The sequence below is a fragment of the Dryobates pubescens genome, chromosome 29 (genome assembly GCF_014839835.1).
Source record: "Dryobates pubescens isolate bDryPub1 chromosome 29, bDryPub1.pri, whole genome shotgun sequence".
In the NCBI taxonomy this organism is placed as follows: Eukaryota; Metazoa; Chordata; class Aves; order Piciformes; family Picidae; genus Dryobates; species Dryobates pubescens.
The window spans coordinates 2,345,240-2,372,194 of NC_071640.1; the positions used below are offsets into that span (position 1 = coordinate 2,345,240).

Below are 26,955 nucleotides of genomic sequence, written 5' to 3' on the forward strand. Positions count from 1 at the left end.
GCTGGGCCCTGGAGAGTCTTGGGGAGCTGGGGAGCAGGTGATGCTTCCCATCATGTCTTCAGAAAGGAGAACTGACCCAGAGCACAGCCCTGAGGCTCTTGGCAGCCAGTCCAGCCCCCCAGCAGCCAAGCCCCCAGATCCAGCACGATGCTTTTCACCTGAATAATGCAGGCTGTGGGAGAAGGAGGAGGCTGTGCAGGGCAAAGCGGGAGCGCTGCGAGGTCAGAGAGGAGCAACTGAGCCAGGCAGGAGACACCAGAGAGGCCTCACATCCCCAGTGTGTGGTTCTGCCTCTCCAAGAGCTGGCTCATCCAAACAGGGCCTTCAGAGCACGTCCAGGGCTGAGGGATGCCCTGGGTGCTGCAGCCAGGGGGCTGGGGTCCAGCTGGGGGAAATGGCTGCAGAATGCAAACCCAAGCACACAGAAAGGCCTTTGCCTGAGCCCAAACTGTTCTGCCACGGTCCTGGCTGAGGAGGAAGGGCCAGGCTTTGGGGTTTGTTTTAAAGAAGAAAGGAAAGCACAAATGCATGGAGAAAGGTGCATGCAGGGGGGGGCACACACGTGGCCATGCTCTTGCTTGGCCAGCCCTCAACCAGAGGTTCCCATGTGGCAGGATCTGGAGCAGGGGGGGTAGGGGTGGCTGTTCAGAGAGTGGTTGGGTGGATAGCTCCCTCCCAAGCTGTGCTGTGTGCTCTTGCCACAGCCAGGCCGTGCAGTGGGGGGTGCAAAGCTGCCAGCCCAGCTCCATCAGGTGGGCTCCAGGGCCAGGCTGTGCTGCCCTGCTTCAGCCTAAGCCCAGCTGGGAGCACCCAGGGACGGATAAATGACCAATGGGAGGAGGGAGGAGGCTGGGATGTGGGGCTGGGATGCAGGGCTGGGATGTGCACACACAGGGCTGCAGGATGGACGGGGGGGTGTGGAAGGGTGGACAACAGCAGCCCTGCTTTGCTGTGGGCCCATGGTGGGGGGGTAGGGGGTGTGTGCACATTGCAGACTAGGAGCAGGAGCTCTCAGCTGCAGTGTGCCCTCAGCACACAGCAACAGACAGCTCCTCACACCCAGCATGAGCCAACTGGCAGCCAGCACTTCCCATCAAGAGCTAAAGGCTGGGGAGGGGGGGCAAAGGATGGGCCCAGATTCTGCTCAGTGGTGCCCAGGGGCAGGACAAGGGGCAAGGGGCACAAACTGGAACCCAGGAGGTTCCACCTGAGCAGGAGGAGAAAGTTCTGTGCTGTGAGGGTGCTGAGCCCTGGAGCAGGCTGCCCAGGGAGGCTGTGGAGCCTCCTCTGCAGAGCTTCCAACCCCCCCTGGCCATTGTGCTCCTGGGCAAGCTGCTGTGGGGTGCCCCTGGGTGGGAGAGGGTGAGCTGCAGAGGTCCCTTTCGACTTCCCACCCTGCTGGGGGGTCTGGGATTCGTTGCTTGTGCTCAGTGCTCTGGCTGGAGGTGGAGGAGAGGCTTTCAGGCCGTACAAAAGGACTCACAATATCAAAACCCACTTTAGAAAAGGGCAGGGAAAAAAATGCAGCTAGGGGAAGAAAAACAAAGTCCCCAAAGCCCCTCATGTCCCAGCTGCAGCCATCCTCCCCTCTGCTCCTCTGCCCGGGGCTGCTCTTTTGCTGCCCTTTTCTGTTGCCATCGACCTCATCCCTACCTGCAGCCCGCGGGGATAACCTCCGGCCGGGGGTTGGCCTTTGGAGCCCGACGGAAGGGCTCGGCGAGAGTCCTGCTGCCTGCTAACCGCCCCCCAGGCGGCAGCAGCAGGGGCAGGGCTGGGGGGCGAGGCGGCGCCGCGGGCCGGCCGAGCCTCACACATCGGTGCTGATGCTGCGGGAGCGGGAGAAGGCTTCGCGCATGGCCGAGAGCCGGTTGGGGTTCAGAGCCTGCAGGTTCCCCACGCTCACCGGCAGCTCCAGGTCCTCCTGGCTCACCGCCTTGTAGCTCACCCTGTCCCCCCCGTTGTGCAGCTCCTCGGGGGGCTCCTGCAGGAAGAAGGTGGGCGGCTCGTAGGGGGTACAGCTGGGGCAGCTGGGCCGGCTCTGCGAGGCTCTCTTGCCGAAGGGGGAGGAGGCGTAGAGGGAAGGGCCATTGGTCAGCACTACGTTGCGGTTGCAGTGCAGCGGGGGGATGTGGGAGTGCACGGCGAAGTCGGGCTCCTCCTCATCCTCCTCGGACTCGTCCTTCTTGCAGCAGTAGTACTGCGACAGGAAAAGGGAAACGGGAAGGGAAGTTGTGGATGCTCCCTCCCTGCAGCCGGGATGAGGTCCTGAGCAAGCTGGGGCTGGTGGGAGGTGTCCCTGCCCGTGGCAGAGGGGTTGGGACTGGATGGTCCTTGAGGTCCTTCCCAGCCCCAAACCCATTCTGTGAATCTGTCAATCCGCGGCTCTGTGGAATGGGATGGCCCCAGGGCTCAGCTGGCATCCCAAGGGCATCCCAGCCCACCCTGCCTCCAAGGGGCAGCTCCTCGAATCCCAGCCCCGGGGAACGGCAGGCAGGGGACAGCAGGATGCCTGGGGGCTCCCTTCCCCCACTGCAACACCCTTTGGGGCTACAGCTCATAGAACGGTTTGGGTGGGAAAGGACTTTAGAGTCTTCCACTTCCAACTCCCCTGCCATGGGCAGGGATCTTTTCCACCAGCCCAGCTTGCTTAAGACCTCATCCAGCCTGGCCTTGAACACCTCCAGGGAGGGGACATCCACAGCCTCCCTGGGCAACCTGTGCCAGTGTCTCCCCACCCTCACTCCCAAGAATTTCTTCCTCCATCCTTAATCTCCTCTCTTCCAGCTTCAATCCATCCCCCCTCATGCTATTCCTACCCTTGGGTAAAATCCCTCCCCAGCTCTCCTGCAACCCCTTTAGACACTGGCAGGCTCTGAGGTCTCTCCTGCAGGCTGAAGCCCAAGCCCAGGCTTACCTGGAGCCTACAGTAGCAGAGGACAGCGATGATACAAAGCAAAATGACAGTTGCTAATATTCCACCTGTGATGACCACGGTCCCGGCTGTCATCCGCCCTCCTCTCCATTAACAGCCTGGAAGGGGGAGCACAGAGTTACTGCTGCAGCTGGGCTGATGACAGCTTAGGAAGGATGTTGAGGTGCTGGAAGGGGTCCAGAGAAGGGCAACAAAGCTGGGGAGGGGTCTGGAGCACAGCCCTGGGAGGAGAGGCTGAGGGAGCTGGGGTTGCTTAGCCTGCAGAAGAGGAGGCTCAGGGGAGACCTTCTTGCTCTCTACAACTACATGAAGGGAGGTTGTAGCCAGGAGGGGGTTGGTCTCTTCTCCCAAGCAAGCAGCACCAGAACAAGAGGACACAGTCTCAAGCTGTGCCAGGGGAGGTTTAGGCTGGAAGTGAGAAAGAAATTCTTCCCAGCAAGAGAGATTGGCCATGGGGATGTGCTGTGGAGGTGGTGGAGTCACCACCCCTGGAGGTGTTTAGGAAGAGCCTGGATGAGGCCCTTGGTGCCATGGCTGAGTTGATCAGATGGTGTTGGGTGATAGGTTGGACTTGATGATCTCAAAGGTCTCTTCCAACCTGGTCTATCCTATCCTATCCTAGCCTAGCCTAGCCTAGCCTAGTCTAGCCTAGCCTAGCCTAGCCTAGCCTATTCTATCCTACCTTACCCTACCCTATTCCATTCTATTCCACCAGTGTGCCAGGAGGGAAGGATCCTCTATGGCAAGGGCCAAATCCTGCTCCCATTCCTTGGGCAAAATGCTCTGAGGAGTTCCAGGGGTAGAGAGGAACACAGGGCAAGGATCTGCAGGGGGGGAAAAAAAGAGTTCATTACTGCTTGAGAAACTTTGGTTCCTCTTTAAAGGGGGAAGGAAGAACTCACTGCAGAGCTTGGGTTGCGCTGGGTGCTGTGGGTGCCTGCAGTGGTGGGGCAGAGCTGGCTGGAAGTGCCCAGCCATGGGTCCTTTGCTGGTGCCACCTGTAATCACTGTGCTGCCAGGGTAGCGTCTGAGGTGGCCAGGCTCAGCCCCACAGCCTCCTGGGGGCAGGCACTGCACCCATCAGAGAGGATCAGCATCTCAGCAAGCTCCTTGCCAGCCCAAGGGGGAGATCAGAGCTTGTGAGGAGCAGCTGGGGTCGTTCAGTCTGGAGAAGAGGAGCCCCTGGGGAGACCTTCTCACTCTCCACACCTCCCTGAAAGGAGGCTGGAGGAGGCTGGGTCTCTTCTCCCAGGTAGCAAGCGAGAGGACAGGAGCAAACAGCCCTGAGCTGGCACCAGGGGAGGGTTAGGTTGGACATGAGGAACAATTTCTATGCTGCAGGAGTGCTCAGGGGCTGGCACAGGCTGCCCAGGGAGGTGGTGGAGGCCCCAGCCCTGGAGGTGCCCAAGAACCCTGTGGCCAGGGCACTTGGGGTCAGGGTTTAGTGGCCATGGTGGGGTTGGGTTGATGGTTGGACTGGGTGAGCTTAAAGGTCTTTTCCAACCTTAATGAGTCTCTGATTGTCAGGGGAAGGGTGGCAGGCTGGGCTCTGGCAGGCAGGGCTCTGGCAGGCTGGGCTCTGGCAGGCAGGGCTCTGGCAGGCTGGGCCCTGGCAGGCTGGGCCCTGGCAGGCTGGGCTCTGGCAGGCAGGGCTCTGGCAGGCAGGGCTCTGGCAGGCTGGGCTCTGGCAGGCTGGGCCCTGGCAGGCAGGGCTCTGGCAGGCAGGGCTCTGGCAGGCTGGGCTCTGGCAGGCTGGGCCCTGGCAGGCTGGGCTCTGGCAGGCAGGGCTCTGGCAGGCAGGGCTCTGGCAGGCAGGGGAGGGGAGCTCCTCACTTCCTCCCCAATTAATTAGGCAGCCACCAGCCCCAGGGGGACAAACGAGGGTCACACAGAGCCACAGCTTCTGTCCAGCTGTGCTCAGCCAGCTGTGGCATCACAGCCACCACTGCCTCCAGAGCAAGCCCCTTTGCCTCTCCCTCCCAGCACACCACACTCAAAGCTGAGTACCTGGAAGCCTCAAAAAGCTCTCCAGTGTGCCCAGGGGGGAGGAGAGCAGAGCATGTGGAGGCCCAGGAGCAGAACAATTCCTGTCTAGACCTTTTCTTTCTTCCTTTTCATTCTTTTTTTGGTTACATTTGGTCCTAATTTCATGCTCCACAGGCTCCCAGCTTCATACACTTAGTAACAACTATCCTGGTGAAAGGCAGTGCTGTGCAGCTCTGCTCTGGGCTTGGGGAGGATGTGCAGGAGCCCTGCTGACAGCAACGCAGGCATCAAGAGATGGGGCCCCAGCAGATGGTCTCTTGGCTCCTTCAGCTCCCCAGGATGTCTGAAGCCCCTCCCCAGCCCCTCTGCCCCATCCCAACCCAGCCCCCAGCTCTGGCAGACAGCAGAGGGATGGTAAACCCCCTTCCCCCCCAGGCTGTTTGCTCCCAGCCCAGGAGAACTTCCCTGTAGGAAAGTGGTGCCCAGGGCTGGGGGCTCACAGGGGGATGCTGCCTCTTGGGCACCACTGGGAGCTGCCACAGTGCTGCAGGCACAGGGGGGCTTGGGTGCAAGGCCTTGCCCAGCACCCTGCTGGGCTGTCCCTGTGCAGAAAGCAAGCAAGGCCAAGACACTTCCCTGCCTCCTGGTGACAGGCTGCTCCTGCAGGAGCTTCCCAGCATCTTCAGCCCCGCTTGGGCACTGCCAGGAGGGTCCAATGGACCTTCCCAGCATCTTCAGCCCCCCTTGGGCACTGCCAGGAGGGTGCAATGGACCTTCCCAGCATCTTCAGCCCCACTTGGGCACTGCCAGGAGGGTCCAATGGACCTTCCCAGCATCTTCAGCCCCAACTGGGCACTGCCAGGAGGGTCCAGTGGACCTTCCCAGCACCTGCAGCCCAACACAAAGCCTGGAGAGGGACTGAGGGAAGCCTCTGATGAACCACAGAGGAAGAGACAGCACAGAAGTGCACTCAGACCATGCAGAGAGGAGAAGGAGGGGGTGAGAGCTCATCCCAGGTCACCCCACCCCAGCATGCTGACCGTGACCCTTGGCCAGTGGAGGGTGCCCAGGGCAGGGAGAGGCTGCTGCCAGCTGCAGCTCACTCCTGGAGCAGCTCAGAGCTGCTGGCTGTGCAGGCAGAGCCCCTGGGGATGGCTGCGTGGGAGGCAGCTCCGGAGCAGCCGGCGGGGGCCTGAGCTCAGCTCCTCGGAAGGTTCCAGCCCACAGCCAACCAAGGCTCCCAGACGCTGAGCTCCAGGCACCAGGGCTGCGGTGCTGCAGCCGTGGCTGGCTCCTGGGGGCTGGCCTGACCCTGCCTGCTGAAGCTGTGAGAGAAGGACACCTGGGCTCTGCCGAGGAGCCCGCCCCGAGGTGCCTTTAAGAGCCCCTCCGGTGCCCAGCCAGGGCGGCCCCCAGGGTCTGCAGGTGTTAAGCACAAGCATAGGATCCCAGCAGCTGGGAGGAACCTCTGGAGATCACCCAGCCCAAGCCCCTGCCAGGGCAGGGTCACCCAGGGCAGGTCAGATCCAGAGAGGGAGACTCCACAACCTCCCTGGGCAGCCTGCTCCAGGCCTCCAGCAGCCTTCCTCCTGCTGAGGAACCTTCAGGGCAGACCTTTAAAGGAGTGGGGTTGCCACCTGTCCCATCCAGTCCCACCCCAGCTCCCACCCCCTGGGCATCAGCCACCCTGCAGCTGGCAGCAGCTGAAAGTGCTGGCATGGCAAGCTCCACCTGCAGGGGATGCTGAACCCCCTGGAGCCTGCACAAGGAGCCTGTGGCCAACCCCTGAAGAGCTGTAGCCTGTGGTCTGCCCTCCTGCAGTGCTACCTTCGTCCCTCAGCAGCCCTGGGACCTGCCTCCTCTGCACCCAGCAGCAGCACAGCCCTCGTTTAAGGAGGCAGCCCGGAGCTGCCCTCACTGACCTGACTCCAGAGGAACGAAGGCACCAAGCAGGGAACGAAGCAGCCCCTGGCAGCACTGACAGGAGGGCTGCCACACTGCCCACGCCTGGTAACACAGCCCTGGAGCATCAGGAGCCTGGATCCCAGCAGAACAAAGGCACAGGATGAAACCCACAGCCAGCACCCCACAGACACACACCTGGCAACCTTCTCCCTGGCACCTCTGGCCCTCAGCTCAGCCTTCCTGCTGCCCTCTCCCTCGTGGAAGGGAGCAGGAGCAGCTCTGCCCTCTGCTTCCAAAGGGCCAAGATGGGGAAAGGAGAGGAAAAACAAACCCAAGGAGGCAAAGAAATCCTCACCCCACCCTTCCCTGGGAGCAGAGGAGGCCAGCACTGTGTCCTGGAGTAACATCATCCTGCTTGGCCCTGGCTCTGCCCTGGCCGCGCTGTGCGCTGGGCCAAGAGGCTTCCACGTGGGTGTCCTGCCCCGGGGAGGGGCCTCTGGAGAGGAGGGGAATGACCCTGAGCAGCTCCCCCCAGCCCCTCCCCGAGGCTGATGCTCCTCCAAGCATCATGAGATGGCTGGGGGGGGGTCAGCCTGTCGGGGCACTCTGGGGAGGAGACCCAAGGGGGGAAGCCTCAGTGGGGAGGATGTTCAGGTCGGGCAGATGAAGTCCTGCAGGGGAAGTGGGAGCTGAGCAGCTGTGGAGCTGATGAGAGCTGATGAAAGCTTCCTGGGTTTTGCCCTGGCTGGCAAATGAGGCCATTCCCCAGCTTGTCTGTGCACCACAAACCCTGATGCTGGTGCTCCTGACCAAGACAGGCAGAGGAGAGGCAGGGAAGCAGCAGGGCACAAGTGATGCTGGCTGAGCTGTCACTGCCCCAAGCTCCTGGGTCCTGCTGCTGCTTCCCACCCCAGAGCTGGCTGCAGGCAGCACCTGGGCCCCAAGACCTTGGCCCAGAGCAATGAGGAATCACTCTGCAATCAGCTGGCTGGGGCAGAGGAGGCTGGATCTGAGCATTTGATGCTGCAAAGCTTTGGGGTGAGCCTGGCTTGCACTCCCCTGTTCCCCTCAGGGCCATCCAAGTGTCACACAGGGAAAGCCTGGGGAGCAGAGGTTTGAAGGACAGCCACTCCCCAGCCAGCAGCCTGGGGGGTGGCAAAGCAGCAGCTGAGTGAGAATCCCAACCCAGTTTGGTGGCAAACAGGGTCACAGAACCATTCACAGCATCATCAAGGCGGGAAAAAGCCCTCTAAGGTCACCCAGCCACCAACCCAGCACCACCATGGCCACTAAAGCACAGCCCCAGGTGCCATGGGCACTAAAGCACAGCCCCAGGTGCCATGGGCACTAAAGCACAGCCCCAGGTGCCATGGGCACTAAAGCACAGCCCCAGGTGCCATCCCCAGGTGCCATGGGCACTAAAGCACAGCCCCAGGTGCCATGGGCACAGGTTTTTAGAGCCTCCTTTCTGCATTCCCCCCCTCCCCCCCAGGTTCCTGTAACCCTACCCAGTCAATGAATCAGAGCTGGGCTGCTAGGAAGAGCCAGGCAGGGTGCCAGCAGGAGGCTCCACACTGCTGGAGCCAGAGGACAGGGTGGCTGCCAGCAGCACAGGCTGGGAACAGGGCTTGCCATATGGAAACCACTTGAAGCAGAAGGCCTGCAGCACTTGGGCTGCTTGCTCTCTCTCCCCCCTGACAGCAGCTCTCCTGGCCTGGGGGCTGAGCTGGTTTGCAGCCAGGCTTGACCAGGGGGGGGCTGGGGCAGGGGAGCAGGGGGGGCTCAGTGCCTGCTTCACAGCATCACAGAGAGGAGGGGGTGGGAAGGGACCTCTGGGCATCACCCAGTCCAACCCCCTGCTCCAGCAGGGCACCCCCAGCAGCTTGCCCAGGAGCACAATGGCCAGGGGGCGTTGGAAGCTCTGCAGGCAAGGAGACTCCACAGCCTCTCTGGGCAGCCTGCTGCAGGCCTCCAGCAGCCTCACACCAAAGAACTTTCTCCTGTTCAGGTGGAACCTCCTGGGTTCCAGTTTGTGCCCAGTGCCCCTGGTCCTGCCTCTGGGCACCACTGAGCAGAGCCTGGCTGCATCCTCTTGCCCCCCACCCTCTAGCTCTTGCTGAGCACTGATCCCCTCTGGGGCTGCTCTTCTGCAGGCTCTCAGCCCCAGGGCTCTCAGCCCCAGGGCTCTCAGCCTTTCCTCCTCTCAGAGCTGCTCCAGGCCCCTCAGCAGCTTCACAGCCTCCTCTGGCCTCTCCCCAGCAGTCCCCTGCCTCTCTTGAGTTGGGGAGCTCAGAACTGGACCCAGTCCTCCACTCCTCACCAGGGCAGAGCAGAGGAGAACCTCCCTCAGCCTGCTGGCCACACTCTTAGCACAGCCAGCTACAGCCATCTCCTAGCAGGGCAGTTCTGCAGGCTGGACAGGTCCCTCTGGGACCCCCATCCCTGGAACCATCCCAGCTCAGGTTGTCTGGGGCTCTGAGCAGCCTGCTCCAGCTGCAGATGTCCCTGCTGGCTGCAGGGGGTCTAGATGAGCTCTGAAGGTCCCTCCAAGCCAAACCAGGCTGGGATTGTATGAAACTGAAGCCTGGGATGGGTAAGGCTCTGCTTTTAAAGGGTGTGCTTGAAATCTCTCCAGCAGCAGCACACTTCCAGGCTGAGGTGGCCTCCCCTAGGGCCAGGCACTGGGTCAGCACTGAGCTGGGAGCAGCTGCAGCCTCCTCCCACCCCCACCCCTGCCCCCAGCCCTGCTCTGGTGGCCCTGCAGCTGTCCCGGGATGCAGAGGAGCCATCGATCCCGGGATGCAGAGGAGCCATCGACCCGGGGCTGGGGAAGGAAGGAAGGAAGGAGACATCCAGGGTAGGTTTCCAGCAAGCGGCAAATCCAAGAGCTTTGCATTTGCAGGAGCTGTGAGCAGGGCTCCGTGGGACAGGAAGATCCCTGGCAGATTAAAGTCTTTGTGAGCTGCAGGACTCTGTCCTCATTTGCTGAGCACTCCTGGAGCCAGGCAGTGCTGGAGGCAGCAGGGAGATCCAGCTCCTTGGTGCTCATCAAATGCAGCAGCTCCAGGGACCCCTCTCCTCCAGCCAGCCACTGCAAGGAGTGGGAGGGGGGCCAGCACCCCTCTGTCCTTGACCCCCCAGCTGCCAGTGGGTGGCTGCTGCCACCTCCAGCAGCCCCACATTGTCCCTTCTAGTGTCACACACCACCTCCTGGGCTCCAGTTCTTCAGGCAGCCTGCTCATTCCTCATCAGTCCCTGCTCCTCTGGGCACACTGACTCCCTGGGTCCATGCTGCTCCTCTGCCCTTGGCACACTGACTCCCTGGGTCCTTGCTGCTCCTCTGCCCTTGGCACACTGACTCCCTGGGTCCTTGCTGCTCCTCTGCCCTTGGCACACTGACTCCCTGGGTCCTTGCTGCTCCTCTGCCCTTGGCACACTGACTCCCTGGGTCCATGCTGCTCCTCTGCCCTTGGCACACTGACTCCCTGGGTCCATGCTGCTCCTCTGCCCTTGGCACACTGACTCCCTGGGTCCTTGCTGCTCCTCTGGGCACACTGACTCCCTGGGTCCTTGCTGCTCCTCTGCTTCCAACCCCCCCTGGCCATTGTGCTCCTGGGCAAGCTGCTGTGGGTGCCCCTGGGTGGGCCTGGATGCTCTCCAGAGGTCTCTTCCAACCCTTCCATGCTGGAATGCTGTGTGGGGAGCTGGCACAAGCAGTGGATCTGCAGAGACTTTAGCTGCCCATGGGACCTGAGGCCGTTAGGAGCTTCCCACCCACCCCTTGGGCAACGCCAATGCCGTTGGTGCCAGGCTGGTGCCAGCAGCACAGCTCACAGGGAAGGGCAGAGGTGTTTGCAGCAGGAGGGAGATGGACTTCCTCGTGCCTTGTGCCCACAAGTTTCCCTCCAGGCAGCAAAATCTCCTTATGTTATCCTTTTTAATGAGGATTTATCATTTGCTGCAGCAGGGGAATTCAGACAGGCTGGCTGGGAGGGGAATTTCCAGCTTCTTGGCAGCTCTCTCTGAACCACTTCCAGTGCTTTCCCCTTTTTTGTCCTCTCTCTCTCTCTTTTTTTACCTCACCTTAATTCTGCTACAGCTTTTCCTGGGAGCTGAGGGAGGGAAAGATTTAACTCAGAGGAAAACAAAACCCAAACCCAACCCAAACCCAACCCCAAAACCCAACACAAAAACCCAACACCAACCAAAAACCCAAACCAAACCCAAACCCAGACCCAAACCCAACACCAAATCCAGACCCAAACCCAACACCAACCAAAAACCCAAACCAAACCCAAACCCAGACCCAAACCCAACACCAAATCCAGACCCAAACCCAACACCAACCAAAAACCCAAACCAAACCCAAACCCAGACCAAAACCCATACCCAAACCCAACACCAAATCCAGACCAAAACCCAACACCAACCAAAAACCCAAACCAAACCCAAACCCAGACCAAAACCCAACACCAAACCCAACACCAACCAAAAACCCAAACCAAACCCAAACCCAGACCAAAACCCATACCCAAACCCAACACCAAATCCAGACCAAAACCCAACACCAACCAAAAACCCAAACCAAACCCAAACCCAGACCCAAACCCAACACCAAATCCAGACCCAAACCCAACACCAACCAAAAACCCAAACCAAACCCAAACCCAGACCCAAACCCAACACCAAATCCAGACCCAAACCCAACACCAACCAAAAACCCAAACCAAACCCAAACCCAGACCAAAACCCAGACCCAAACCCAACACCAAATCCAGACCCAAACCCAACACCAACCAAAAACCCAAACCAAACCCAAACCCAGACCAAAACCCATACCCAAACCCAACACCAAATCCAGACCAAAACCCAACACCAACCAAAAACCCAAACCAAACCCAAACCCAGACCAAAACCCAACACCAAACCTAACACCAACCAAAAACCCAAACCAAACCCAAACCCAGACCAAAACCCATACCCAAACCCAACACCAAATCCAGACCAAAACCCAACACCAACCAAAAACCCAAACCAAACCCAAACCCAGACCCAAACCCAACACCAAATCCAGACCAAAACCCAACACCAACCAAAAACCCAAACCAAACCCAAACCCAGACCCAAACCCAACACCAAATCCAGACCCAAACCCAACACCAACCAAAAACCCAAACCAAACCCAAACCCAGACCAAAACCCAGACCCAAACCCAACACCAAATCCAGACCAAAACCCAACACCAACCAAAAACCCAAACCAAACCCAAACCCAGACCAAAACCCAACACCAAACCCAACACCAAACCCAGACTAAAACTCAACACCAAACCCAGACCAAAACCAGACTAAGGCCCAAACCAACCAAAAACCCAACACTAAACCCAAACCCAGACCAAAACCCAGACCAAACCCCAACACCAAACCCAAACCCAGACCAAAACCCAGACCAAACCCCAACACCAAACCAAAACCCAGACCAAAACCCAAACCAAACCCAACCCAACCCAACCACCAACCCAAATCAAAACCCAGCTCAACCCAACCACCAAACCAAGCCAAACCCAATCAAAGCCCAACCCAACCACCAAATCAAACCACCCCAAATCAAAACCCAGCCTAACACAAACACCAACCCAAATCAGAATCCAACCCAACCACCAAACTAAACACAAAGCCAACCCAACCCAAACCCCAACCCACCACACCCCAAAAAAGTGGGAAAGATAAAGCAGTTGGTGGAAGTCAGCTGAAAACCAGCAGCTAGGAAAAGAAAGGGAAGTGAGCAAAGCCTTCAGGCAGAGTGCTCTGCTGCAAACCATGAGGGCTTCCCTGTGCTGCTGCTCCCAGGGCCAGCAGCTTGCAGCCATCCAAGCCCCTGTGATGGATCTTCTGGCCCTGGCCTCAGCACCTGGGCCACCCAAGCCCTGGGAGCTGGAGAAGCCCTTGAGATCCTCCTGCTCCCCCCATGATTGACTCTCCCACCTTCAGGAGCCAAAGCAGTGCCACTGCCAGCAGGGGAAACTGAGGCAGGAGAGGCTGGAGGGGTGCAGCTTCTGCTGGTGTTTGATGCTTGCATGCTTCATGCTCCAGCTCCTTGTCCCTGCAGCAGGCTTTCTGCCTGCCTGCTTGGAGTGATCCCTGGCTTGCAGCACCCCAAAGGATCTCAGAAGATCCAGCTCCTTGTCCCTGCAGCAGGCTTTCTGCCTGCCTGCTTGGAATGATCCCTGGCTTGCAGCACCCCAAAGGATCTCAGAAGATCCAGCTCCTTGTCCCTGCAGCAGGCTTTCTGCCTGCCTGCTTGAAGTGATCCCTGACTTGCAGCACCTCAAAGGATCTCAGAAGGTTCATGGAAAATGCCAGGAATCTTCTCTGTGGAAGCCAAGCCTCAAACCAGCCCCCTGCAGCACCCCTGAACATCTCTCTGAGCCCTTCCTTGCCCTCAGTGAAGGTGGATGGAGCAAGGCACCACCAAGACCTGCACTTGCCATGGGCTGGGCTGTGCAGCAGCCCTGGGAGGTTCAGATCAGATCAGCCTCTAAGGATGTGCATGCAGAAAGGTCTCCATCCATCCTGGAAAGCAGGAGGAGAGTCACAACCCAGTGCTGCCCCACTCCACCCTCCCTCCCAGCTGAATTTCACCTTTCTCCACCTGCAGGGTGAGCTCCCTTTGCTTGAGGGTTTGCTTGAGCTCACTGGGGGCAGGTGGTTTATCCACTTGTATTGGTCATTCACTTGAACTGGTCATCCACTTGAACTGGTCAGCCTGCTAACCTCCCCTTTCTGCCCCAGAGCAGCTGGGATGAACCACAGAACCAGAATGATTTAGCTTAGAAAAGACCTCCAAGATCATCAGCTCCAGCCATTAACTCTGCCAAGCCCAGCTCCAAGCCATACCCCCAAGCACCACATCTCCATGACTTTTGAGCACCTCCAGGGATGGAGACTCCACCACCTCCCTGGGCAGCCTGTTCCAATGCCTGGCAGCCCTTATGTGCAGCCTGAACCTCCCCTGGTGCAGCTCGAGGCCACCTCCTCTTGCTCTGTCACTTGTTCCAAGGGAGAAGAAACCAACCTCCCTCGAGGGGCTGGTAACAAAACCTCTCACTGCACCTACACTGATTGCTGGACACCACCCTGATGCTGTGGGACCACAACAAGCACCTCAGTAACAGCCAGCCTCCGAGGTAAAGCACACAGAAACCTGCTTCAGAGACGTTTAAACCCTGCCCAGCCCAGACCTGCACCTCCCCTGCCCTGTGGTGAGCAGAGCAGAGCCCACCCCAGCTCAGCACGGAGCTCTGCATGCAGGAGAGGCCCTTTGCAAGGTAAAGCAGGGCACAGGGCTCCCCTGGGAGCTGGGAATGCATTCACCCCTGTCCCAAACCACAGAGCTGTTTCCTAAACCACCCTGCAGAGAGGGCAGGCAGCACAGGGCAGCCCAGGAACCCCTGCTGCCTTCACAGGAGGCTTTGCTGCTGCTGCTGCTGGTTGGTTTCCTGAGGGCTGGGCTGAAATGGTGATGCTGGGGGCTACGTGGCCAGGTTAGCAATCACAACACACACAGCAGCTCTTCTGCCTCCTCCAAGGCTTCTCCATCCCTGCTCCTTGTTGGAAATCCTGGGGGGGGTTTGTGCTTGGTTCCTCAGCAATCACAGAAGCCTGGAATGGGTTGGGGTGGAAGGGACACCAAAGCTCACCCAATTCCAACCCCCCTGCCGTGGGCAGGGACACCTCCCACCAGCCCAGCTTGCTCCAGGCCTCATCCAACCTGGCCTGGAGCACCTCCAGGGATGTAGCATCCACAGCCTCCCTGGGCAACCTGTGCCAGTGCCTCCCCACCCTCCCTGTAAAGAATCTCTTCCTCATCTCCAGCCTCAGTCTCCCCCTCTTCCACTTCCAATCCATTCCCCCTCAGCCTATCCCTACCAGCCCTTATCAAAACCCATTCCAACCCCCCCTCCCCTTATGTTTTCTATAACCTCTGTTGGTTTACTTTGGGGGGGGGAAAGACAACAAAAGCAAAGCTGTGATGGCAGCACCACAAGGCAGAAAATCTGTGCAACCACCCAAAGCCCACTTCCCGTGGGCTGGACCTGCTCCCACGAGCTGCTCTGGGAGCCAGGAATAGCTCCTGAGGAGACAGCAGGGCTAAACTGGTGCAGCTCAGCAAAGGCAAGCTGCAGCTCTCTAATTGCACACACCTTGTGCTTGCCTTCATCCCAGGAGGCTCTGCCTGCCCGTGGGAGGTCGCAGGGCTGGCCAGAGGGGATGCACAGAGCCATCGACAGCCTCAGCATCGAGAAAGGTCTCTTGCTTCCCTTGCAGCACCTCCTCTTGCCTTGCCTCGGGCTGCTGGGCCACCACAGAGGAGTTATTCCCCAGCCTGGAGGGGGGGTCAGTGTGGCTGGAGCTCTGGCAGCTGCTGGCAGCCCCACAAGTCCTTGCTGAGACTCTTCCCAGCCCTCTCCAAGGTGCTTTGTCCAGAGCCAAGGGAGCTGAGGGCAAGAGGAGCGTCCAAGTGGTGATGTCTTGGTCTGCTGGCAGGGGCATTGGCACTGCCCTGGGGCTGCTGAGCCTGGAGAGGAGCAGCCCCAGAGGTGTTAGGCATTAGGTGATAGGTTGGACTGGATGATCTCTGAGGTCTTTTCCAACCTGGTTGCTGGTTCTGTGATTCTATGATATCACCAGACCTCTCCAGCTGCGCTCATCCTGCTCATGCAGCCAGACTGCATCACAGAATCAAGCAGCTTGGAAGAGACCTTCAAGATCATCCAGTCCAACCCATCACCCAGCCCCATCCAATCAGCTAGACAAGGAGGAAGGAGCTGGGAAGATGCTGCAGCTCCTGAGGTGAAATTCCAGCTGCAGCTCAGCCTGTCCCACTCCCCTGCTCTGCAGGGCCTGGCACCTCCAGCACTTCTCCCAGCCCAGCCTTAGGCACAAGGGGGTTTATAGGCTGGACTTGATGATCTCTGAGGTCTTTTCCAACCTGGTTGATTCTATAATTCTATGACTCTATGATTCCATGACTCTGTGACTCTCTGTCCCCGAGGTGCCAAACACCCTGGGAGCTCCTGCCCGAGCCACAGCAAGCCATAGGCAGGGACACCTCCCACCAGCCCAGGCTGCTCAAGCCCTCATCCAACCTGGCCTTGAACACAGAGGGAGCATCCACAACCTCCCTGGGCAACCTGTGCCAGGAGAGAGCTAATGGTTTGCCAAAGCTCAGGCAGGAAGCTCCACAGAAGCAAATCCACGCTGAGAGCAAAGGGAATCCAGGTGGAAGCCACAAGGCAAAGCCCAAGCACCAGGCTCTGCTTAAATGGGGGAGCTAAAGGTGGGCTTCAGGACAGCATGGAACCACAGAACTGGAAAGGACCTCAAGGACCATCCAGTTCCAACCCCCCTGCCAAGGGCAGGGACACCTCACACCAGATCAGGTTGCTCAGAGCCACATCCAGCCTGGCCTTCAACACCTCCCAGGATGGGAGCAGCCCTGTGCTGGGCTGGTCCCTGCTGCTCACCTCCAGAAACACTGTAGGGGAAATAAAAAGAAGAGGCAAACAAGGCAGTGAAGGTGGAATCCTGGGGCTGAGCAGAGCTGTTTGCAGGGGAGCTGCTGCTCTCCCAGGATGTGGTTGGTGTCTGTGAGTGGAGCTGGAGCAGAGCTGTGATTCTCACCCCGCAGCACAGCCGCTCTGGGGACTCGTCTGGCACTTGCCTGTGCGCTCCTCTGCCTCCCAGCACGCTCCTGCATCATCACAGCACACACCTGCCTCCATGGAGCCCCTGGACAACAAGGTCCAAGGCATCTCTCTGTTGTGATCAGTGCCCATTTAAAGAGCCTTTGGATCTTGAGCCGGTTTTGATGCCCAGTGACCCCAGCTGGGGAGAGGTCGAGGGAGACGACAGCTTCTGAATCCACCACAAGGCTGTGGATGGCCCCAGAGGGTCCCAAAGCAGCCACATCCCCCAGTAACCAGGTATTTAGCTTCCCTCCAGCAGCCACTTCCATTAATGCTGCTGTGTTCTCCTCTTTAACCTCAAGCAGCCCCCAAAACTCCCAGTGACTAGAGGCACAGCCTGGCTGTGACTGATGGGACAGGCAGCTACAGACAGTGCTGCAGGAGGCCACTTTGGTTCATTACAGAACCACAGAACAGTCAGGGTTGGAAGGGACCTCAAGGCTCAGCCAGCTCCAGCCCCCCTGCCATGGCCAGGGACACCTCACACTACAGCAGGTTGCTCACAGCCACCTCCAGCCTGGCTGCAAACACCTCCAGGGATGGGTCCTGCCTGGTTTTTCAGGCAGCTGAGGAACAAGAGAGCACTTTCACACAGGGGGAAAGCAATGAGACCCCCACAGAAAGACTTTTCCTCCATCAGGAAGGAAATCCCAGCTGTGTGGTGCAGCCCCCACTGGCAATCCCCCCAGGGTAATGAGCTTATGAGCTTTTGTGGCTCAGAGCTGTGATGAACTTGTAGCTGGAGAAAAGCCACAGCATGGCCTCAAAGCCAGACCCAAAGCTGGGCAGTGTGGAGGGCTTCATCCCCCCACCTAGCAAGAAGATCATCTCCTTTATCCCCTGCCCAGGAGAGGCCAAGCAGTGCAGCCTTGGAAGAGCCTAAGCTGGAGTTTAGTGGCAACTGAAAGGAAAACAGAGCAAAACAAAAGCCCCCAACAAAACCTCACCATAAAGGTTTGTCACCAAAGCCTCTTGTTCAGGCTGGCAGCTTCTGATGGCTGTGTTACCACCCAGGGTTTGGTAGCTGAGCTCTCATGGACTAAGCCAGGGCTGGAGAAGGGAGAAAGCAGACGGGGAGCAGCAGCAGGCTGGGGGTGGGGGCTTGGAACAGCCCTGAACAGCTCTAGAACAGCCCTGAGGAGCTCTAGAACAGCCCTGAGGAGCTCTGAGGAGCTCTAGAACAGCCCTGAACAGCTCAGAACAACCCCAAGGAGCTCAGAGGAACTCAGAACAGCCCTAAACAGCTCTGGGAGCTCCAGCACCCACTACCAGGGCTCCTCTGCAGCCCTGACAGAGCCTCATGGCAGCAGCAGATGATAGAATCGTAGACTCATTCAGGTCCAGCCTTCTCCCCAACACCTCTGTGGCCGTTAGACCACGTCCCAGAGTGCCACATCTGCTTGGTTTCTGACCACCACAATTATTCTGCAGGGGAGGGCTGGAACCAGGACCCAGGATGGGACAGGTCCCCACTCTGGTGGTTCCAGGCCAGCACAGGCACCCCTGGAGCTTGCTTCCCTCGCACATCCTCCTCCCTCTCGGAGGAGATCGGTGGCAAAACTGAAAGCAGCAAGCCGCAGGAGCCTGCCACTCGATTGCCTCCCCTCACGGCTCTCTGGGGAGCGTGAAATGAACTGTGAGAATTAATTCTGTGCGCCCCGGGGCCAAGGTAAGAAGCCAGGAGTGATTTCTGGGCAGGGAGAGCGGTGAGGCTGCCGTGAGCCTCCCGCCCCGTGCCGGCAGCATCCTTGCCACCAGGTGAGGGAAGGGGCTGCGGGCTGGCGCTTGCCGCCTGCCGAAAGCTCCCTTCCCTCTCCTCTTGCTTTCATTACTCTAAGGAGGCTCTCAACGGAATGGGGACAGGATGAATGCAGGCGTGGGCTGCAGCGTGTCTCCTGCAGCGACCTCGCCGAGCAGCCTTTGCGAGCCCTCCCACCCCCCCTGCAGAGCCTCCCACCCCCCTCCCAGGTGCTCAGAGGCGGTGGCTTTATCCACTAATGACATCTGATTTTCTGTGCAGCGCCTCGGGGAGGGCTCTTTCTCTTGCCCTCGCCGCTGAATGTGAAGCCTGCTGCCCTTTTATACTCAGCTGAGCCTTTTCTGTTTGGTTGGGGCCTTTTTTGCTGCCGAACTGCTGGTGGTCTCCTCTACACCCCCTCACACCCCCACCCCCCCATCCGTGCCCCCCAGTCTGTTCTTTGCACAGCCAGAGGCACACTGCCCACCTTTGTCCCAGGCTGCATTGAAGTAAAGAGCAGAACTCCGGTTTTTAGGCTGGCTCAGGTCCTTGGCCTGGAGAGGATGGGCTGAGACTTGCTTTTGGGTTGACAGAGTCACACACTGCGTGGGGCTGGGAGGGACCCTCGAAGGTCATCTTGCCCAACTCCCCCTGCAGTCAGCAGGGACACCTCCACCTAGCTCAGGCTGCTCAAGGCCATGCCAAGTCTGATCCTGAATATCTCCAGGGATGGGGCCTCAAAAACATCCCTGGGCAGCCTGCCCTAGGCTCTCACCACCCTCCCAGTGCAGAACCTCCTCCTGCTGTCCAACCTAAATCTCCCCTGCTCCAGCTGCCAACCACTGCCCCTTGTCCTATCCTTACAAGCCCTTTTCAACAGTCCCTCCCCAGCCATCCTGCAGGTCCCCTTCAGATTCTGCAACGCAGCTCTAAGGTCTCCCTGCAGCCTTCTCTTCTCCTGGCTGAACATCCCTGAGCTCTTTCTGGTGCCTCTAAAACCTCCCTCAGAAAAAGGCAATTAGCGCAGTGCCATTAAGGGTTGGTTTTTCCCTCCCCACCGCATGGGCAGCTAAGTCAGGAGGAGCCTTCTTTAACGACCTTTGAACAATAGCCCCTGCCTTGTTGACTGAACGCTTCCCAGCGCCTCGCTAAATGCACCCAGAGGCCACCCGGGGTCTACTCTAGGTCCGACTATTTCGGGAAACCCACCAAGGGCGAATTGCTTGGCTAATGTCAGAGGCTGTTGCAGAGGGAATGTGACAAGCTTCTGTCTGGCTGATCAAAGCTGTGGGGCAAAGAGACTGCTTCCCAGCGCGGCAGAGCGACCTGCACCTCCCGCTCAGCCCCACGCAGGAGCCCCGCGCAGGAGCCCCGTGGCTCCGGGGCAGGGACCAGCGGCAGCTAAGGAGCTGGTTCTCCCCCTCTGCTCTGCTCTGCTCAGACCCCACCTGGAGTGCTGCAGCCAGTTCTGGAGCCCCTATTACAAGAAGGATCTGGAGGTGCTGGAAGGTGTCCAGAGAAGGGCCACGAGGAGGAGCAGAGGGCTGGAGGTGCTCTGCTCTGAGGACAGACTGAGGGGGTTGGGGTTGTGCAGGCTGGAGAGGAGAAGGCTCTGAGGAGACCTAATTGTGGCCTCCCAGGATCTGCAGGGGGCTCCAAGAAAGCTGGGGAGGGACTTTTGAGGGGGTCAGGGAGGGATAGGACTGGGGGGGATGGAGCAAAACTAGAAATGGGGAGATTGAGATTGGCTGTGAGGAAGAAGTTGTTCCCCAGGAGGGTGGTGAGAGCCTGGCACAGGCTGCCCAGGGAGGTGGTGGCAGCCTCATGCCTGGAGGTGTTTGCAGCCAGGCTGGAGGTGGCTGTGAGCAACCTGCTGTAGTGTGAGGTGTCCCTGGCCATGGCAGGGGGGTTGGAACTGGCTGATCTTGAGGTTCCTTCCAACCCTGACAGTTCTGTGACTCTCTGATTGCTGTCAAGCAAAGCTTGGCAAGCTCACCCACTGCCCTGCTGGGTGGTGTGTCACCCTGGGTGGCTTCTGTCCTGCAGCTGAGAGTGGGGAGAGAAACCAAGAGGAGCTGAGCTGCCCTCTTGGGTGCACTAGGAAAAGTGTGGCCAGCAGGTCACTGTGATGGGACCCCCCACAACCTGCACTGGGGGCAGGTTGGGGCAGATGACCAGCAGGTCAAGGGAAGTTCTTCTCCAGCTCTGTTCTGCCCTGGTGAAGCCACTGCATCCAGCTCTGGGCTCTCCACCTCAAGAGAGACAGGAATGGGCTAGAGAGAGTCCAGAGAAGGTTACAAAGATGCTGAGGGGCCTGGAACAGCTCTGTGAGGAGCAAAGGCTGAGAGACCTGGGGCTGAGAGCCTGGAGAAGAGCAGCCCCAGAGGAGATCTGAGCAATACTCAACAAGAGATAAAGACTGGGGGCCAAGAGGATGCAGCCAGACACTTCTCAGTGGTGCCCAGGGACAGGACAAGGGGCACTGGGCACAAACTGGAACCCAGGAGGTTCCACCTGAACAGGAGGAGCAAGTTCTTTGGTGTGAGGGTGCTGGAGGCCCGCAGCAGGCTGCCCAGAGGTTGTGGAACCTCCTTTTCTGGAGAGCTTCCAAGCCCAGCTGGCCATTGTGCTCCTGGGCAAGCTGCTGTGGGTGCCCTGCTTTATCTCTGTCTGCAGAGAGAGAGTAAACAAAACTCTGCCAGCTCCTGGCTCATCTCTTGTCCCCACTCCACAGCCTGCCAAGAGGACCACCAGTGTATGTGGAGGGAGATGCCAGCACCCAACAGTTTCCCTGGCTGCAGCTTACACTTCTGCACCTCCAGCTCCAGTGAGGAATCTGTCCTCTGGGCCGTGCAGGATGGGGCAAAATCGCTGACATTGTGATTTTAGCCTGAATCAGCTCTGCTCTCCTCCCCCTTCCACACAGGCACCTTTGCACCCCCAGGAGGCAGGTCCTCCTCCTGCCCTCTGCTGCTGTTACTGGGCCATGGCTGCTGTTAAGCTTTCCAGGGAGCTCTCAAGGATGTTTTGAAACATTACTATGACTTTTAATTCTGTTCTCCAACCCTTCCAAGCTGACCTCTGCCCAGGGCTGCTCTCATGGGGACTGCAGGGCTCGCAGGCTCCTGAGGTCCCAGCCTTGACTGGGTTGGCCTCAGCTGTGACCTGAAGAGAGGTCAGAGTCCATCACCCAACCGATTTGTCAGGCCCCTGCCCATCTGCAGTGCTGGGATGGATGCTCTTTTCTCAGGCAAAATCAGAGAATAGAATCAAGCAGGTTGGAAAAGACCTCAGAGATCATCAAGTCCAACCTACTACCTAACACCTCCTGACAGGGCAAACCAGTGCTGCCTGCTGTAATAAATCAGATGATGAGGAGGGAAGGAGACAGCAAGATGGGAAGGAGACAACAAGATGGGAAGAAGTGTAAATCAGAGTGGAAGGAGCTGCAAGTTCAGCCCCAACCCCTGCCAGCTCTCCTCCATCCCTTCCCTGCCCTTCTTCCACGTTCTCAGCTGCATCAGGAGCCGTGGCTGCGGGAGCCCTGCCAGCCACAAGCACCTCTTCCCTGCCTATGTCCTTATCCATATCCATGACAACAGGACAGCCAGGTACCTCACCAGGGAGACAGCACCCAGTGATCCCCATTCCTTGCAGCCAAGTGAAAATAAAGCCCTGGGTTCAGCAAAGAACTCAGAGCTGCAAAACCTCCTCCCTGACCCCCGTGCCGGGCGCTGAGGACAAATCCTGATGTGCCCAAAGGGACTTCTGCAGCAGGGGGATGCAGCTCAGCTCTCTGGGCTGCACATAAAGGCTTGAGGGAATGGATAGGATAGGATAGGATAGGATAGGATAGGATAGGATAGGATAGGATAGGATAGGATAGGATAGGATAGGATTAATCAGGTTGGAAAAGACCTTAGAGATCATCAAGTCCAACCTATCACCCAGCACCATCTGATCAACTCAACCATGGCACCAAGGGCCTCATCCAGGCTCTTTCTAAACACCTCCAGGGATGGGGACTCCACCACCTCCCTGGGCAGCACATTCCAAGGGCCAATCTCTCATGCTGGGAAGAATTTCTTCCTCACCTCCAGCCTAAACCTCCCCTGGTGCAGTTTGAGACTGTGTCCTCTTGTTCTGGTGCTGGGTGCCTGGGAGAAGAGACCAACCTCTGCCTGGCTACAACCTCCCTTCATGTAGTTGTAGAGAGCAAGAAGGTCTTCCCTGAGCCTCCTCTTCTCCAGGCTAAGCAACCTCAGCTCCCTCAGCCTCTCTTCCCAGGGCTGTGCTCCAGACCCCTCCCCAGCCTCGTTGACCTTCTCTGGGCACCTTCCAGAAGCAGCTCTCTCTCTCTCTTTGAATCTGGTGCCCAGCAACGCTCTGAGAGGATCCTAAAGGGGATGCTCAGCTCAACCTGCTCAGCTCAGCAGATGTTCTTCAGCTTTAGATGTGGGAATACCTTTCAGAAAGACTTGGGTGCCCATGCCACCCCAGTGAGCAGGTCCTCTGCCACTCAGCCACTTCTCAACACCTTCTCCTTAGGTTGCAAAGCTCCTGGAACCAGCCCTTCAGGCTTGACCCCCCTGTCACCTACGTGAGGGTCTGGGGAGCGCTGCAGTCACATTGGAAGAGGATTAAGAGAAGACCTGACAGCCAGAATCATCTACCAGGCTCTGCTGGAAAACAGAGAGAAGACAGCGGAGGTCCAGCCAGCAACCAGGCTGCTGGTGATGTTCTACAACTCCTCCGTGCACAGGTACTTAAGACCTGCCTCTGCCTGTGGTCTGTGCTCTCTGACAAGAAACCAGCCAGGAACAAAACCTCCCTTTCCCATCCCCACATCGCTCCTCAGCGAGAGCCAACCTGCTGAGGGCCGAGAAATCAACACCAAGCACTCTCTGGGGGATGCGGTTGAAGTTCTTTGTGTCTGCTGAGCATCAGCCTGGCTGCCTGCGAGCTCCTGTCACGGTTCTGCACAGAAAGCCTGACACGCAGAGGAGGGAGGTTACACTTTTAATTACAGCCACAAGGTCTTTTAAGGGCTTTGACACATCTTTTCACCCACTGACAGCACTAAATGCCTCTTCCTGCTCGCTTCAGACTGGATGAAAAGCAGCCAGAGTGGGTTGCAACCAACCTTCCACTACTCACACCGCGTCAGAACAGGGCAAGCACCTAAATACGGGGCGGGGGGAAGAGTTCAGGCACTCGGCTCAGGCGCTGTTTATGGTCCCTATTTCCTCCTAACTATTTCCTCTTCTCAGTGAGGCGCTTACTCAGTGCAGACAAGCTGCAATGGACTCGCGGAGCTCCCTCCTCCTGGCTGCTTGGGCTGCCAGGGGGTCGCCCAGGAGCGCTCTCTGCGCTCTGAGATCACTCCAGGACTGCTTCAAACGCCAGGCGCCCCCCGTGCAGGAGGGAAGCACGAAGCTTTCACCAGCCAGGGTTTGGGGAAGGATGATTTCACTTGCTCCTTTTAGGCTAGCAGACAATCTGTTGAACCTCACAGTGCAGTCTTCCCTTACCTTTAATTTATTCTGTCAGGAAGCTGTCTACCTTAATGAGCACGAGCACACCCCCACTCCCTTCCAAGTTTGGTGAGCTGTTATGTCAAATATAAATACTCCTGTCTGAAAACCAAGTCGATGTGGGGAAACCAAAAAGCCAGCTCCCCTGGGGGGATTTCTCTCTCCCTCCCACAGCTCCCCCCCTTCCCCGGCCCTGAGCCCACACGTACTGAACAACATCCCTGGGCTTCTGAGAGCACCGAGCTCCACGGCTGCTCTACCCAAACAGGGACCAAACCAACCCACAGAGAGCTGTGCCAGCACCTTCCTTGTGCTCCCCGCTGGCTCCTCTCCATCACCATCGCGTCGTGGTGTGTGAGGCTGGTTTGCTGCCCAAGCTGGGGCTGGGGGGCTGCGAACTCGCCTGGATGGAATGGGGGAAGGGAGGGAGGGTTCTCGTGTCCTTTGGGGTCAGCACATGAGGCAGGAGCAAACCTTTGTCCTAGAGGCATGGCTCCAGGGGAGATGTCCACACAGGTAACAACAAGAAGGCAGTTTCAGCCCCGCGCTCAGAGCTCTCTTCCTACCTCAGCAGTTCTTTGATTCTAAAGAGGACGAACTGTTCCCAGGGCTGAGCAGGGCACGACCCAACCCACGCACACAGGCAAGGGCACGGGCTGGGGGCAGCCTTCCCACCCCCTCCCTGCACGATGCTTTCATGCCCTCCTTCACAGGCACGGCTTTGGAACTAAAGCTGCTGCAGGACCAAGGAAAACCAAGCCCGGATCATCCCAGTGTTTTCCGCCCTGATCTAAGGTGCTGGGACTTGACCACCTCCTCCCCCCGCCGCCCCGAGGATGCTGTGCCGTTCTCCATGTCCCTCTTCCTTCTGCTTCCTTCCTCCAAATCCCTTCCCAGCCTCAACTCTCCCAGCCGGGGCTGTCCTCTGCCTGCTCCTTTCCTCGCCGGCATTCCCTTGGGATGCAAGGGAGGAAGGGGGGGGGGGGAGCAGAATCCTGCCGCTGGCTAAACGCAGTTTAGGATTCACCGGGATGGGGATGGGATGGGAGAGAAGTAAATAGGGGGGGGGGGGGGAGGGGGCGGAAGCCCCCAGCGCTGCAAAGGATGAGAAGGAGCCCGAGCAAAGCCAGGGGGGTGCAGGGGGGCTGCACAGAGATGGGGGGGGGGGAGGGTCTCCCCCATCTCTACTTACCTTCAAACTGGGGAATCGTGCTGGAGCTCCCAGGTGAGGACGGTGTCTCCCCAAGCCTCCAGCTCGGAGAGCATCAATGCCGAACAACCGCGGCGGGTTAAAAAGCAAACCCCACACCAATAAATGAGTAATTAAACCCAAATAATTAATTAAAAAAAAAAACAACAAAAAACAAACCAAATGAATCAAAATAACAAAAAAAAAATGCTGAGGAATCAAAGCGGAGGGAAGCAGCCGAGGGTGGAGAGCAGGCAGCAGATATCCTCTCCCTGGCACATGGCCGGGCCCGGCACCAGCAGCAGCAACAGCAGCAGCGGCGGCGGCAGCGGCTCCGCTCCGCTCCCCCCTCCCCGCTCCGCTCCGCTCCGCTCCCCAGCGCCGCCGGGGCCGCCAATGACGGCGGCTGGAGCCGAGCGGAGCCGAGCGGGGCGGTGCGCGGCCTCCCTCCCGCTGCCACCACCTCCGTGCCCCTCACTGATGGAGCCCCCCACCCCCAACACAGACACGCAGCGAGCACTCAGCCCCCCACCCCCACCCCGCCGTGGGGGGTGGGCCTGAGTGTGGGTATGGGAGACAAGGCTTGGAGTCTGTGTTCGGGTTGGGGGGGGGGGGGGGACACACAGTGGGGCTGGACCCATGGAGATGGGTGAGCTCCTCATACAGCTGGGACACCCCCTCATAGAGCTGGGACAGCACCCAGGGAGCTGGGTCACCCCCCCATAGAGCGGGGACAGCACCCAGGGAGCTGGCTCACCCCTCCATGGAGACTGGTTACCCCTTTGTAGAGCCAGGTCACCCCTTCATAAAGCTGGGACACCCCCCTTGGAGCTGGGTCACCCCCCCATAGAGCTGGGACAGCACCCAGGGAGCTGGCTCACCCCTCCATGGAGACTGGTCACCCCTTCAGAGAGCCCTGCAGAGGTACCAGCCCTCATGGAGATGAATGACCCCCCACCATGCTGGGTCTCCCCCTCACAGAGCCAGGTCACCCTCCATGGAGATGGGTCACCCCCTCCTCGAGTCAGGTTACCCCGTCAGAGAGCCAAGTCACCTCCTCACCAGCCCAGGTTACCCTCCCTGGAGCTGGGTCACCAGCAGAGAGCAAGGTCAGCTCCTCACAGAGCTGGGGGACACCACACCACGGTTTGGCTGAGAGCCTTCATTCCCTTAGGGCATCCCACCAGGAGAAAACCAAAGCAAACCCTGCACTGTCCCCCATGGAGCCCCTCAAGGGTCCCCAGGCATACTATGTGGTGTGACTTTGTCCCCTGCCCCATTCATGAGGAGGCTTTTGCCCCTGGGGCAGGAATGGGTCTCTTTTCTCCCCAGATCTGAGCCCTTCCCACCACAACCTCAGCTCCTTCAGAAGTCCTCACCCACAGCCTTGCCTGAAGGTGCCAGAGCTGCCTGGGGCACGTTTGGCACTGGCCACGCTGGTTCAGGAGACTTCCTCAGCCTCTGGGGGGGTTGTCACATCCCAGAGCTGGGAAAAGCAGAGCAAGCAGGAACAAAAAGCAGGGACAAAACCTGATGGCTTGAGTGGATTCTTCCCCTCCAGGGTGGGCAACCTGCGTGGAGTGGAGCATCACAGCCACAGGTGGAAGCTGCTCCCCATCCCCAAGCTGTGTGACAGGAAGCACTCTGTCCCAGCTCTCCCTCTGCATCCCCAGGGCTTGGCCCCTGCCCATCTGTGGATAAGAATCATAGAATCACAGAACCAACAAGGTTGGAAAAGACCTCAGAGATCATCCAGTCCAACCTCTCACCCAGCACCTCCTGACTAACTAAACCATGGCTCCAAGTGCCACATCCAAGCCTTTCTTGAACACCTCCAGGGATGGTGATTCCAACACCTCCCTGGGCAGCACATCCCCATGGCCAATCTCTCTCTATGAAGAATTTCTTCCTCACCTCCAGCCT

The 26,955-nt window shown here is 58.7% G+C and overlaps 1 protein-coding gene across 2 annotated transcripts; it reads right to left on the reverse strand.

Annotated features, from left to right (window-relative positions):
- Nucleotides 1–1,758: 1,758 nt before the first annotated feature.
- FAM163B (family with sequence similarity 163 member B) lies at nt 1,759–25,191 on the reverse strand. 2 transcript variants are annotated; one of them, XM_054174493.1, is made up of 3 exons: nt 25,036–25,191; nt 2,915–3,030; nt 1,759–2,197 (listed from the first exon to the last, which is right to left on the reverse strand). In XM_054174493.1, the coding sequence occupies exons 2-3, from the start codon at nt 3,005–3,007 to the stop codon at nt 1,808–1,810; spliced, it is 483 nt and encodes a 160-aa protein (XP_054030468.1). In that variant the 5' UTR covers nt 3,008–3,030; nt 25,036–25,191; the 3' UTR covers nt 1,759–1,807. The 2 variants fall into 2 exon arrangements, with proteins under 2 accessions (XP_054030468.1, XP_054030469.1); XM_054174494.1 differs by lacking the exon at nt 25,036–25,191 and adding an exon at nt 22,775–22,891.
- Between the last annotated feature and the right edge of the window lie 1,764 nt (nt 25,192–26,955).

Bases quoted from the DNA above. Each gene is read 5' to 3' on its own strand.
- FAM163B (XM_054174493.1), bottom strand. From the start codon at position 3,007: ATGACAGCCGGGACCGTGGTCATCACAGGTGGAATATTAGCAACTGTC. The intron at 2,198-2,914 runs GTAAGCCTGGGC...TTCCTGTCGCAG, and splicing joins TCTGCTACTGTAGGCTCCAG to TACTACTGCTGCAAGAAGGA.